The sequence below is a fragment of the Prosopis cineraria genome, unplaced genomic scaffold, assembly GCF_029017545.1.
Source record: "Prosopis cineraria cultivar Desert tree isolate PC_DT_omini unplaced genomic scaffold, ASM2901754v1 PC11, whole genome shotgun sequence".
In the NCBI taxonomy this organism is placed as follows: domain Eukaryota; kingdom Viridiplantae; phylum Streptophyta; class Magnoliopsida; order Fabales; family Fabaceae; genus Prosopis; species Prosopis cineraria.
This window is the reverse complement of record NW_026555342.1, coordinates 40,551,649-40,564,412: the sequence shown is the minus strand read 5'-3', so window position 1 is coordinate 40,564,412 and position 12,764 is coordinate 40,551,649. Positions and strand designations below refer to the sequence as shown.

Genomic DNA, 12,764 nt, shown 5'->3' with positions numbered 1-12,764 from the left:
CCTCTCTATAGAGATTTCTATGAAGTTCTCTCCTCTCTATAGAGATTTCCGTATTTGCGTAAGTCGCTTAATGATGTAGCATTGACTCTTGCGTAATTGTTTGTCACGCATTTATGAAGGTGCAACTCTTACTGTCTTGCAAGAGAAAGATTACTATTTGAGTGTCTTTACTATCTAAATGCATTCTTCAAGTGACACCATGTTCTTGAAAATGTTGAGAGTGGAATGTAAAAGAAATAAGAATAAAAATAAAGTGATGAAAATGTGAATGAATGATAGGTTAGAAATGCTCACGAGGGATCAATCTTTCATAACCCTTAGTCCAAAAAATGAAGTTGATAAGTGTTTGATTTATAATTTAAAAGATTGTAAGATCAAATCTCACTACTGATATGAAGATTGTATTGGTAGATAATTTGTAAGTGTTTTTTGAAGTGTTCTTTAAAATAAGAGAAATATCTTGATCTTGGTGAACTTTTTAGATCCAATTCATTTAAATTTTGTTCATAAAAAAGAAGAAATGCTCATGAAGGAGGAGGGATTATTTAGTTCAAATGAGAATTTAGAGTTGGAAGTTATGGCCAATGAGCTTGTAACCTAGTGTCACACAAGCTTCCTTGTAAATGAGAGGTTGTGAGTTTAATCTTGCTTATAATCTTAGGCCGTTAGTGCCTACCTTTCTAATTGTAAGAAGAGTTGAAAGTCATGATTCATAAGATTTTTATGGAAAGGATGATGTTAGGACATGTAAACAACACATCATGCTTAAGTATAAGACATTCTCATTAATGTAGACTCCAACAACCAAATGATCCTCAGTGTTTTTTTCCTTTTTGGAGACTCTGGTGAAAGCAATTTGGTCCATGCTTCTTCAAACTGTCTCCTCACATGCATTTCTTGAACTCCCGCGAAAAGTGTGAGCCACCCTTCAGTAGAATTTCAAGATGCCTTGTGCCATTATGCATTAAATGTAATGTAAGTTGTGCTCCTATTTGGTATAACCTCCTGCAAAGCTCTAACCATGGTTTGGTCTTGAGATGTAGAAATTAAAAACACAATTATTGGACATTTTTTGTTGTGATCTTCCAAAATGTTCCCAACAGAAATTTAAATGACGTGGCTTCATTGCATGGCAAATTTGGTCTTGATCTGTGTAGTGACCGTATCTTGGGAAAGCAAAGAGAGGCTTATGGGCAAAATTGGCACTTTATGTTGTGTCCAGTATTAACCTTACCAAAATACGCATGGTAAATTAACATTCAACCATGTACCTAGGTCCAAGAACACATTACTGCTTTATTCAGCCACATCTAGTCTGTTCATTAAAAAAATGTAAACTAACAAGAAAAATATAATTCTTAATCTTTTCTGCAAGAGGAGCAATCGAGAGACGTTCAAAGTTTAGATCATCTAAATGTCATTATTTAGCTTGTATTTCTTTTTTTTTTCATTCTTCCACTTTTTTCTTTTAAAAAATATTCATTTTCAATTCAACAAATACTAAACATTAAATAAAAAATTTTCAACTGCTAACTTAAACCAAAATAATTTGAATTATATTTATAGAATATAATCAGCTCAAATTGAAATAAAAATTCCATGAACCTGTTATGCACATTTTCAAGTATAACTGATGTAGTGACTATAGCCCTGCACCCTTCAATATTTTTCCATTTATTCAAAACAAGAAAGTTCCACAATACTTTAGAAAAGCATGATTCGTATTCCCAGTTCTAATAAAGTACTGGAACTTCATCCTCATCACTGTCATTGACACAGTACACACAATTCTACATTTGAACATTACAGACTTAGCTTCCAAGCTCCAAGCGTGCAAAATTGATGCCACCCAACAAATTTGATGGAAACGACAGAAAATAAAACTCCAAATGTGGAGCGGATGACATATCAATAGAATGGAAGCCCGTTTCATGCACTTGCACACAAATTGGGTTAATCTTACACATCCCATTTCCATTGTCCATTCAAGAACAGCACTGAGTCGAAGCGAACTGTAGTGTCTCTAAGGATTTACAGTAATTGGCATTCTGTAGTCTGATGTAATTGGAAGATACTTCAGCTTCAAAAGACGCTCAATGCTTGCAAGCAATCCCTCCATAGCAGTTCCACCAAGCCCATGCCCAGAAGGCCAAAAGTAGTAACTACTGGCAACTATTACTCAGCCCTGGTTATTCTGGAGATCACAGACTATCACAAATGGATGAACCAAGAGGCCTGCAACCTCAAGCATTACATCTTCCAGTAGATCTCAAGTCATCCAATATGTTCAGAAGTTTCAACAAAGTTTTGCAGCAATCTAGATAGAATGGTTAATCTTGTTCAAATGCCCAATGACCAAGGGAAATTCATCGATAGCTGTCCTAATTCAGTTCAACTGTATCGCATACTCTTACGTCAGTGAAAATTCCAAGCCTTGAGCATTCAGAGGTTGAGATATAATGATAAATGGCCATGGAAACATGGGGAGCTCTTTCAGGTGTTTGAAATTCCCAAGCTCAAGTTCCTGTGAAGTCAAAAGATTAAGTAAAGTTAGAGAGAAAGATCATATCATATGGCTTCTCAAAAGGTTGCTTTAAACTCTTAAATGAATAGAAAACCAAACAAGTACTTACATATTTACTTGGACCATATCATATTTTCTTCAGAGAAAATTCCAAGTCTTGAACATTCAGAGAGACTGAGATGTAGTAACAAATGGCCATGGAAACATAGGTAGCTCTTTCAAGTGTTCGAATTTCCCAAGCTCAAGTTCCTGTAAATCCAAAAGATTAAGTAAATGCAGAGAGAAAGATCATATCAAATGGCTTCTCAAAAGGCTGATTTGACTCTTAAATGAATAGAAAACCAAAAAGTACTTACATACTTACTTGGACCACATGCCAATGTTTTCTGACACAGCTGGAACTCAAGCATAAAGAAGATTTCAGCCAAAAATATGCACAGCAATAACATGAAAGGGTAAATTTCCCAATGAAGATATCTTATTTCTTTCAAGATGATACAAGGCCCTAAAAGGATGATAGTCATTCTCTTCATGGTTAGAGCTATTGGCTTGTGCATCCTAGTAAAACAAGAATAACCAAAATCAGTAAATAATTCAAAACAGTGTTAAATGACACATTCCATTGCTTAAATGTTTCTCACAAAGATAGTTCATATAAATTTGACTCTTACCATGTACTTGACAAAAATATCCTTAAGACTTCATAATCAACTGTTCTCCAAGATCTTCCATAGATTTCTTAAGAATGTCTTGATCAATTTCTTGTATCAAATCATGCATTGATATAATTGATTCTTAAAAATATGACACTTCAGCTCACTCAACTCATTTCTCGTATCAAATCATGCATTTCTATAGTTCATTCTTTAAAAATAGATAAAACTACTCTTTTTTAAAGATTTTTACCTCATCCAACCCATCTCTTCTATCAAGTCATGCATTGATACAATTAATTTTTAAAAATAAAAAAGTTAAGAAGGCTTTGTTTTAGCTAAACAAAAACCTTTTTAACTACTTCAAGTCATTATCTTGTATCAAATCATGCATCAATGCAATTCATTTCAAATAGTTAATTGGAAAAGCTTTAATCTAATCATTTTACTTAAATTATTTCTTGTATCAAGTCATGCATTTAGATATCTCAACATAATTTAATCCATCAAAACTCACTTTTAATGCATATTGACTTTCTATACAAGAAATTTTTTAAGCTTTTCCAATTGGCTTTTCCATTTATTTTTACTTTCATTAAAAAAAGAAAAGCCAAACTTCTAATGCTAATGGAAGGCCATTAGCATATCTTCCTAACTTTATTTTACAGTTATCCATTAGGATAACTATAAAATTTCATTTCTCGATTCCACCCATTCTTAAACTGCAAATGACTCATCACTTAATAATGATGTTCCATGTGCATTTTGTTTGTCAAGATGCATAGCATCCAACTTCATCAACCCAGATCGGGCAGTTTCTCCAAGATGCACAATTTCATCTCTGCACATGAAAAAACAGTCAAAATATAAAATTTAAAACAGTATCATCAATCTTATTTGCAAGATTTAAAAAAAAAAAAAACTAAACTTCTCATCGTTACAAAATGATTATTTTTCCATTAAAAATGTGCTTCTTATATAAGAGCCATTCTTGCTATCCTCTCTCCTCATCAAAAAGACAATATAGGCAACCATAACTAATTAGATGTGCATCTATAATTAACGAATAATGCAGTACCTCTCTAACCTTCAAGTGAAATGTAATTTAGCTAGTGATATTCCAAGTAAGCACAAAAAGAAAAGTAATTTCGAACAAGTAATTGAATAGAGCTGTATCTCCTAACTGGATTACCTGTTGTGATTACTTTTTCTCTGTTTTGCGAATTCCACCACACAACGGCCCATCTGCTTCCATACATCTGATCGATCTATCTCATATACCATGAAAATAACAAGATCTAGCTGCGGATCTGAGGAATACTGAAGAGTTTTGGCAAGCTTGTTCAAGAACAAAGTTGAGCCTAGAGTAACCAAAGGAAGAGATGAGCACAGCCGATTATCCCCTGGTTTGAATTTGTTAAGGCACAGAGCAACTTGAAGTGGCCTCATCTCTGAAGATGTGGATGCGTACGACGAAGCCTTGCCTCGTTGGACAAGCGAAGATCGGAAGATGTGCTGGAGCCGATTCGATTTAGGTAAGCGGTTCGATCTCTTCAAAAACCTCCCCTCCACTGTTACACCTCGTTGAAATGAAAGCTTTATGGAGAAGACCCGAATTTTGATGAGGACATCTGTACTTAAACTCAACGCAAAAAGTCTCGAATGTGCTTCTGTTCCGCGAAGCCGGATCCTCTCAAAAGCTTGCCCCTCAGCGTCTCTCGTCGGCTCTCTGATCCGACAATTCAAGCTATCTTTCTGTGCAAGACCATTCAAGCTGTCTAAGATCCCATGTTTTGCCACGTTATCCCTTAAGGCCAAAAATGTTGGCCTTGTATGATGTATTCTTGCACCGCAATGGTACTTAATTAATAATTCATGATTTCTAAATAATATATTAACTGTTAAAAAAAAAGTGTATATATATAATATTATTTAAATTTTTTAAAATATTCCTAGGACCCATCATTTCATTTTAATTTTATTAAATATACTGTACAAAAATTTTGATAATAGTAATTAAAATTTTAATTTATAATTTTTATAAAAATAATAAATGAAGTGAAGATATAATTAAAAAAAATTAAAAAAAGTTATTCAATACTCTATATATTATGCCAAATAATTTTTTTAAAAAATGCTCTATACTATGATTCAGATAGAGTAATTAAATTTTATCAAAATGTTACAATAAGTAAACAAGTTTGTAAGAATTTATAACTTAATCTATTTAAACTTTGGATTGATCTATTTAGAAAAATTTATTTAAAAAAACTGTAGAGTAATTCTTTAGAATAAATTTTGAACAAATTTTTGTTAAATAGTCAGGCTAAAGTTTAAATAAAACAAACTTTATATCCCTACAAATATATTTACTTATTTTAATATTTTAATAAACATTAATTATAAATAATTTATTTACATCAAACAGGCCATGTAAGGATATTGGATAATTTCAAAAAGCAAACAGATTTTTTTATCATTTTTATTTAAAAAATTGCTCTAATATTCACTTTGCTGATTTTTTTAAAATAAATTTTTATTACATAAGTCAGGTTAAATTTTAAATAGATTAAATTATAAGTTTCTATAAGTCTATTTATTTATTGCAATATTTTAATAAAATTTAATTATATCAAATAAGGCCAAATTTTTTGACTGTAGGGGATGATGTGGCAAAACTTGGAAAATTAGATAGCTTGAATGGTCTGGATCAAAGAGCCACTGAAACACGCCGAGAGGCAAGCTTATGAGAGAATCCGGATTTCCACCTGTTGCCCCTTGTGGAAAAAAAGAAAGAAAGAAAGAAAAATCTGTTGCCCCTTGGAAATGACAGTTAGAGTTGGTAAACGGGCGAGTCTAGTTTATATGAACTCAACCCTTATGAGCCCAACTTTTATGGGCCCGACCCTTATGGATCTAGGCCTTAAAGCTCGGTTACCCTAATTTTATCTTAAAATTGAAGCTCGACCCTTATTCATAAGGCTCAGGGTCGGGCCCATAAGCCCGGATAAAAATAAAATAAAATAAAATAAAATTTAATATTAAAATTTATTTAGAATATTTTAAAATTTAACATATATCAAACCAAAGTCTCACATAATTTAAAAAATAAAAAAAAATTTAAAGGTCCAAATAAGATGAAGGCAAACATCATCATCAATCCTAATCAAGATCTCCCTCATTATCATCTATAAATAAAATATTAAAAGCCTCAGATGTAGGTCCACTTGTGAAAGATGAAGGTGGAGACTCAATATTAATTATTTCTGCAACTTCTTCATCATCACCTACAATAATTATGAATTAAATTGTTTTATTATCAAATATATATCTATACATATATCACAAGATAAAATATAAAAATTACTATAAAATGGCACAAAACAATTCAATCAATTGCTAGTACAAAACACAAATTAATGTTTGCACATTATTCGGAAAGAGGTGAAAATAATACTTTGTGAATAGTAAAACGCGCTTCACAGGCCGCCCGGGCCAGAGCCCGTTTTTCTAGGGCTTAAAAGGGCCGGGCTTTGAAGCTCGATTACCCTAAAAAATGTCAAATTTTTAAGTCCAAACCCTTATTAAAACGGGTTTAAACGGGCGGCCCATCAAGTCCGGCCCTTATTCCCAACTTGGCAGTCACATAACAGATAATAAAACATCCGGCCAAAATACTTACACCTTTTTCTTTTTTTTTTTTTTGCTTTTGACAATTACACCTTTTCCCTTTTTTTTTTTGGTTTTTCTTGGGCCCAGGTCCACAACACATCTACGGGTGCGTTTGGATTTGAATAGAAAAAATTAATTATAAAAAAATTAATTATTAGAATATGATAATATTTGAATAAATCTTTGAAAATTAATTTTGATAAATTGAATATATTTAAATGATTTTTTAAGAATAAATTTTGAATGTGCAAATAAATGATACAAAAGAAAAAAAAAGGAACCAAATGAAATTTTGCAAATGAAGAAAATTTCAGTTTTTTTAAAATAAAGTTTCCTAAATCAAATGAAGTTTTATAAAATAAGAGTATTTGGATATATGTTTGCAAAATCATGATTTTGATCTCAGAATTGGTTCATAACGAGTATCCAAACAGACTCTACATACACATGGAGATAGACAATATCATTTAAATAATTTAAATAAAATTTTGTATGATATTTTAAAAATTAATTTTATTCTTATAATAGAATATATATTTGATTTTTTATTTTTTCTCCCTATCATCATTAATATTAAAATTATTTTATATTTAATATTATATAAATATTATATTTTCATTAAATGAATTATAAATAATGAAATGCATATAATCTATTTAAGTATTTTTCCGTGCGCGTACACACGTACATTCATGGTGCATGCAAACTTAATTCTTAAAAAAAAAAAAGAAGTGAGTTAGATCTATGAACTTATAAGGATTAAGATATGTCTCTAAATTTAAAAAAATATTTATAAAATTATTTATAGATCACAATCTTAGCAAAATTTTTATATTAACATCAGAATTTAGTATTATAATCTTATAAATTATAGCTCAAATATTTTGTTAAATGGACCAAGTTTTATTTTATTAATAAAAAAAACGATGGCTATTACTCTTTAGTTCTAGGTCACGTGATCCTGTACCTTATAATTACTAGGCTTCAGTATTGGAAAGGTTGGAAGTTGAAACATGTTGACCATTAAAAATCAGTGGGAAACGTGACTGAGGATAATTTAATGCGAGAATCTCACGACTGTCAAAACATAAAAATTTACATTGCAGACTCGGTAAAATTTAAAAACACACTATGAGTATATTTGGTTGGGGGAAGGGCCGAAGGGGGAAGGGAAAGGGGAAGGGGAAAGGGCGGGAGCCGTCCCTCCCTTTGGTTTGATGGAGGGAAGGGAAAATTTTTTTCCTTCCCTCCAAAACCTCCCCCCCACCCCAAAAAATTAAAAGGGAAATTCTCTCTTCCTTTACCTTTCTTTTTTTTTGAACCAAATAAATCTTATAAGTCTAAGCACTCTTTTTACAAATTTTATTGTAAATAAAAAGATATATTTGTCTTTTTCTCACTAAAACGTGCATGTATCAATAACATAATATTCATAAATTTTTAATATAATATTTATAAATACACAATACATTTAGTAAATATTAACTTAAAATATATTATTTTAATGAAAGTATATTGCTCATTATGAATCTTATGTTGTACAAATATCATAAGTCTATATATGTTTATTGTGTTGAGAATTGATGGATATTGTGCTTTTTGAACATTTCACTTTTAGATCATGTTCATCAAATGTATTATATATTCATAAATATTGTGTTGAAAATTTGTAGAGATCGTATTGTACATATATAGACATATCCTTAAAACAAAAGCAATTGCATCTTTTTGTCTATAACAAAATTGGGCTTATAGTATAAATTTTTATATTTTAGAATCTCTAAATGAGATTTTTTTTCTAATTTAATCAACAGACAAGGAAACAATTATTTTTGAGAACATCACATTTAGCTTTCTCTTAAGAGAATTAATTACAAATAAGAATCAATAATAAGTTTTATTTAAAAAAATAAATTATGTTTTTATTTTAATAATAACTCGTTTTACATTTATCTTTATTTGTTATTAAATTTTTTGGAAGGTGTTGGATGTAATTTTTTTATTTTTATTTTCCCGAAAAAATGTGCAGGTAGGGGGAACACTACCATTTTCCCTTCTCCGTAGCCGTGAAGGAGAGAAACTGGAAAAGACAGATATCGGACACATGGAATCAACGATGTTCACTAGTTTTATGATGTTAAATCCGCCTCGATGAATTCTGGCCAAATAATAATAATAAAAAAAAAATATCTGCCTAAATGAAAGGGTTAGAACCGTCCGAATTGTCCTGGTTACACTTGCCACTCCAATAATAGCAAATTGAGTTCTTTTTTTTTTTTAGCCAGCAATTGAGTCTGTTCATTATCAATTCAATTAGAATAAAAAAATTTAGTATTTCATAAATATATCTTCATCAAGAATATACTTTAGGTCACGTTTATTTATTATAATAAATAAAATAAAATAGATTGAAAAAATAAAAGTAAAAATAAGATAATTAAAGAGGATAGGTGAATACATTTATAAGAGAGAGAGGTAATTTAGTTCATAGGGTTGAAAATTATGATTCATAAAATTTTTAAAAGGTGTGATTATTCTCACATTTGTAGTATATATTAATGAATTTTATTATACTTATTATAGGGGAAGGTAATTGAGTTCAATTTTATTTTAATTTTTTTAATCCAATCCATTATATTATATTTTAGTAAGCAAACATGATCTTAATGAGTAACCTCATAAGGATAAGTGTATGAACTCAACTCTCAAGTGTTTAAGGTGTATAAATTTTACTCAAGTTCACTTAGGGTCCATTTGTTTTTCTTGCTTTTCACTTTCAGAAAATAAAATTTTACTTTCAGAAAGCTGAAAGTTGTTTAGGTAAAATATTTTGTAAGAAGGCATATCCTGAAAGTACATTTAAATAATCGCTGAAAGTGAATTTCTGAAACATAACTATTTAAAGCTTTTAAAAAGTGAATTTAAAAAGTAAGATGTTATTTGACCATACTACCCCAAATTTAATCTCTTATTTTTTTATTTAAAAAATAGTTAATTCATTAAAAAAATAATTATTATTTCAATAATAATAATTAGGTATCAAGTTTTTAGCATTGTAGATTAAATAATTAATCATGTTAATTTTTAGCATTAATGTATAATAAAAATTATAAATCTTTGTCACATTTTTTAAAATTACAAATTAAAAAAATACAAATAACTAGAGATTAAATTTTTAGCATTATGAATCAAAATTTATGTTATTTAAAATCTTTATCACATTTTTAAATATTTCAAATATATTACATTTATATAATAAAAATTATAAATCATCATAAGTTAATGTTATTTTTGATAATTGTACATTCAAAAGTATATTTCACTATCACAAATCAAACAATTTTCAGTGTATCAAACTGACTTTTGAAAAAATGTATACAAATACAAATTTCATTACAACTAACTTTCACTAAATTAATTTTTACTAAATAAACTTTTGACAAACTAAAAATCAAATACACACTTAATCAATCATGTTTCTATAGGTTTGCAACTTTTTTATATTTCCACTACTACATAGCACTTACATAATGAATCAAGAGAATTCTTAGAAATGTATTGTGGCTTAAGAAAGGATAACTAAAAATACATGTAAAAAAACAAAAATTAGGCGCAAAATAAATGCCAATTTCAAAATTTCTTCTCTATTCACAAGACATAAAGTAATTCAAATAAAAAAAATCTTTTCAATAAAGTAAAAAATATTAAGAAAAGAAGGGGCGTTTTATATTAGTTAAGCAAACTTTTATTTAAATATTTTTTCCACTTCTTTTCTTCTAATATTTCTTTTGTTTTTCTTCTCTTTTCATACTCTTTATATATATATATATATATATATATTTTTTTTCTCAATCTATATATTTTTTTCAATCATTTTTCCTTTGGCTCTTGTTTCTTTTAATTTTATCTTTCTTTTCCCTTTCTTTTGAAATTGCTCCACCTTTTTTTTTAAAAAAAAATAATCCTTGTTCCTTGACAGTGGATAAAGTAACAAACTATAGAAATTCACTTTTTTCAGTTTAAATCATGCCGAGCATATTGAGAAGCAACAGAAAGTAACATGCATTTCTTAAGAATGAGGGATTTAAGTGACATTTTAAAAGAGTTAGTACAAAAGGCTCAAAAGGGTTAAATAAAGGATAATCATATGAAGGTTAGCCTTTTGGTCTCTAGCTCAATTTATATAAATTGCCTCTATATTTCCAAGCAACAAGTGTAAGATATAGCCTTGATCAGAAAAGAGTCAAGTTCTAGAAGGTAAATTAGGTAAATAAACAAATCACACAAGAGTTTATAAGCTTCTTCTGACAAGGATAATTTGATACTCATATCCAAGGCTCCTTCTAATAAAGGTAATTTGCTACTCATATCCATTTATTCAAGATAAAGACAAGCGCACTTCTCAACTATTTAAACTTCATAGCAATTTCCTACCAAGTCTCAAGGATTCAAATCAAATCAAAAAAATAAATTTCATTAAATAACTTCAAACAAAAACAAAACAATTTTTTTCTTTTCAAAAATTTTTCCAAAAACCAAAAGATAACAAACTAAAATATTTATGTCTCTCTCCCACACTTAAAGCATACATTATCCTCAATATATGCCTAGACTCATGATATAGCAAGGTAAAATGAAGATGAATGCACGCATGATAAAAAATATTATGCGAGTGCCTTAAAAAAGGTGTTTGGTTGAGACAACCAAAGTCATGACTTTGGTGAAGACCTTAAGAAAATAAATGCAATACAATCTCTTATGGAATGAACAAATAAAAAACAACAAAATCTACCTTTTATTAATGGAGACATTTCTCCTCCTATACTTGCACTTTACTCAATCAACAAATCAAAATAATAGGTAAAGTAAAGTAAAAAGCAAGAATGAAGAAGATGCAACTTAGTTTAAATTTTACAAGCTCTTCAAGTTAAAATTTTTCATATATTTGAGGAGTAGCATAAAGCTACTCATTGTAATCTTCTATCCAAACATCTTGGGTGGAAGCTCAGAATCAATTAGTAATAACTCCAAGATGTAGAGTCTAGAATCTTTCATAACTTCATGTTGTTCGTCTTCTTCATTATTAGCCAAGGTCTCTTCTATTACAGTGATAAATTCTCTAAGTTCATGAAAATTCTTGGCCATAGCATCTTGTATTCCTATAAAAATCAACAAAAGACCCTTCTCTCAAGCATAATTGGTTTCAAAGAAATGCACTCATGATTACTCCAAATAAATATACATCATGCTCATCATCAACTATTTCATCAAAATGAATGAGTGCTACTATTTTCAATTACAAATGAATTAATTTCTAAACAAATAGAGTATGGAGAATCATGTGAACAACAAAAAGTGAACAAAGAGTTATGATAAGTACTATGAAACAAAGCCAATTCATTATTAAGTTCATCAAGCGTAGAATCAATACCATTTACATTACCATTGGGTTTTGCAAAATCATTTCTTTGCTCCCTAACCTCTATGTCATCATGAGTTACTTTAAATTCTTTATGCAATTCTTCACTAAGGGCCACAGCCTCCTCAAATATTTCAATGGAATGCTCGGCCATATGTATTACAAATGCATAATTTTCTTCCACTAGTTTGGGAATCTCATGGACATGAAGTTCGAGTGAAGAAAATTCTTTAAAATTAATCTCTTTTATGTTTACACCATTGGGCTTTGCAAGAGCATTTTCTTTAACTTCAAGTTCCTCACGCTTTAAGTCCTCCAAACTCACCCTTTCTTGTTACTTATCCTCAATTTCTTATAACCCTTGCACATTAACCTCTTCAAATTGATCAAGTTCCTTCTTGAAATCAAGAGATGGTTCAGCCACATTATCTAGTTCACCTATAAAAGAAGGTAAACAACCTTTCTCAAGTGAATCATGGTTAGAACAAACAAGTGC

The 12,764-nt window shown here is 29.6% G+C and overlaps 1 protein-coding gene across 1 annotated transcript; it reads right to left on the bottom strand.

Moving 5' to 3' along the window:
* Positions 1 to 1,651: 1,651 nt before the first annotated feature.
* On the bottom strand, positions 1,652 to 12,422 carry LOC129286507 (uncharacterized). The gene is made up of 8 exons (XM_054922463.1): positions 12,230 to 12,422; positions 11,840 to 12,008; positions 4,662 to 5,020; positions 4,370 to 4,538; positions 3,196 to 4,018; positions 2,881 to 3,082; positions 2,634 to 2,773; positions 1,652 to 2,524 (listed from the first exon to the last, which is right to left on the bottom strand). The coding sequence occupies exons 1-5, from the start codon at positions 12,420 to 12,422 to the stop codon at positions 3,895 to 3,897; spliced, it is 1,014 nt and encodes a 337-aa protein (XP_054778438.1). The 3' UTR covers positions 1,652 to 2,524; positions 2,634 to 2,773; positions 2,881 to 3,082; positions 3,196 to 3,894.
* Between the last annotated feature and the right edge of the window lie 342 nt (positions 12,423 to 12,764).

What these genes read in the sequence shown, in the direction of transcription:
- LOC129286507 (XM_054922463.1), bottom strand. Translation starts at nt 12,422, where the DNA reads ATGGCCGAGCATTCCATTGAAATATTTGAGGAGGCTGTGGCCCTTAGT. An exon ending in TGAATTGGCTTTGTTTCATA is followed by an intron (nt 12,009 to 12,229) that starts GTACTTATCATA and finishes TGATTTTTATAG; the next exon opens with GAATACAAGATGCTATGGCC. An exon ending in ATCTTCGCTTGTCCAACGAG is followed by an intron (nt 4,539 to 4,661) that starts GCAAGGCTTCGT and finishes TGGTTACTCTAG; the next exon opens with GCTCAACTTTGTTCTTGAAC.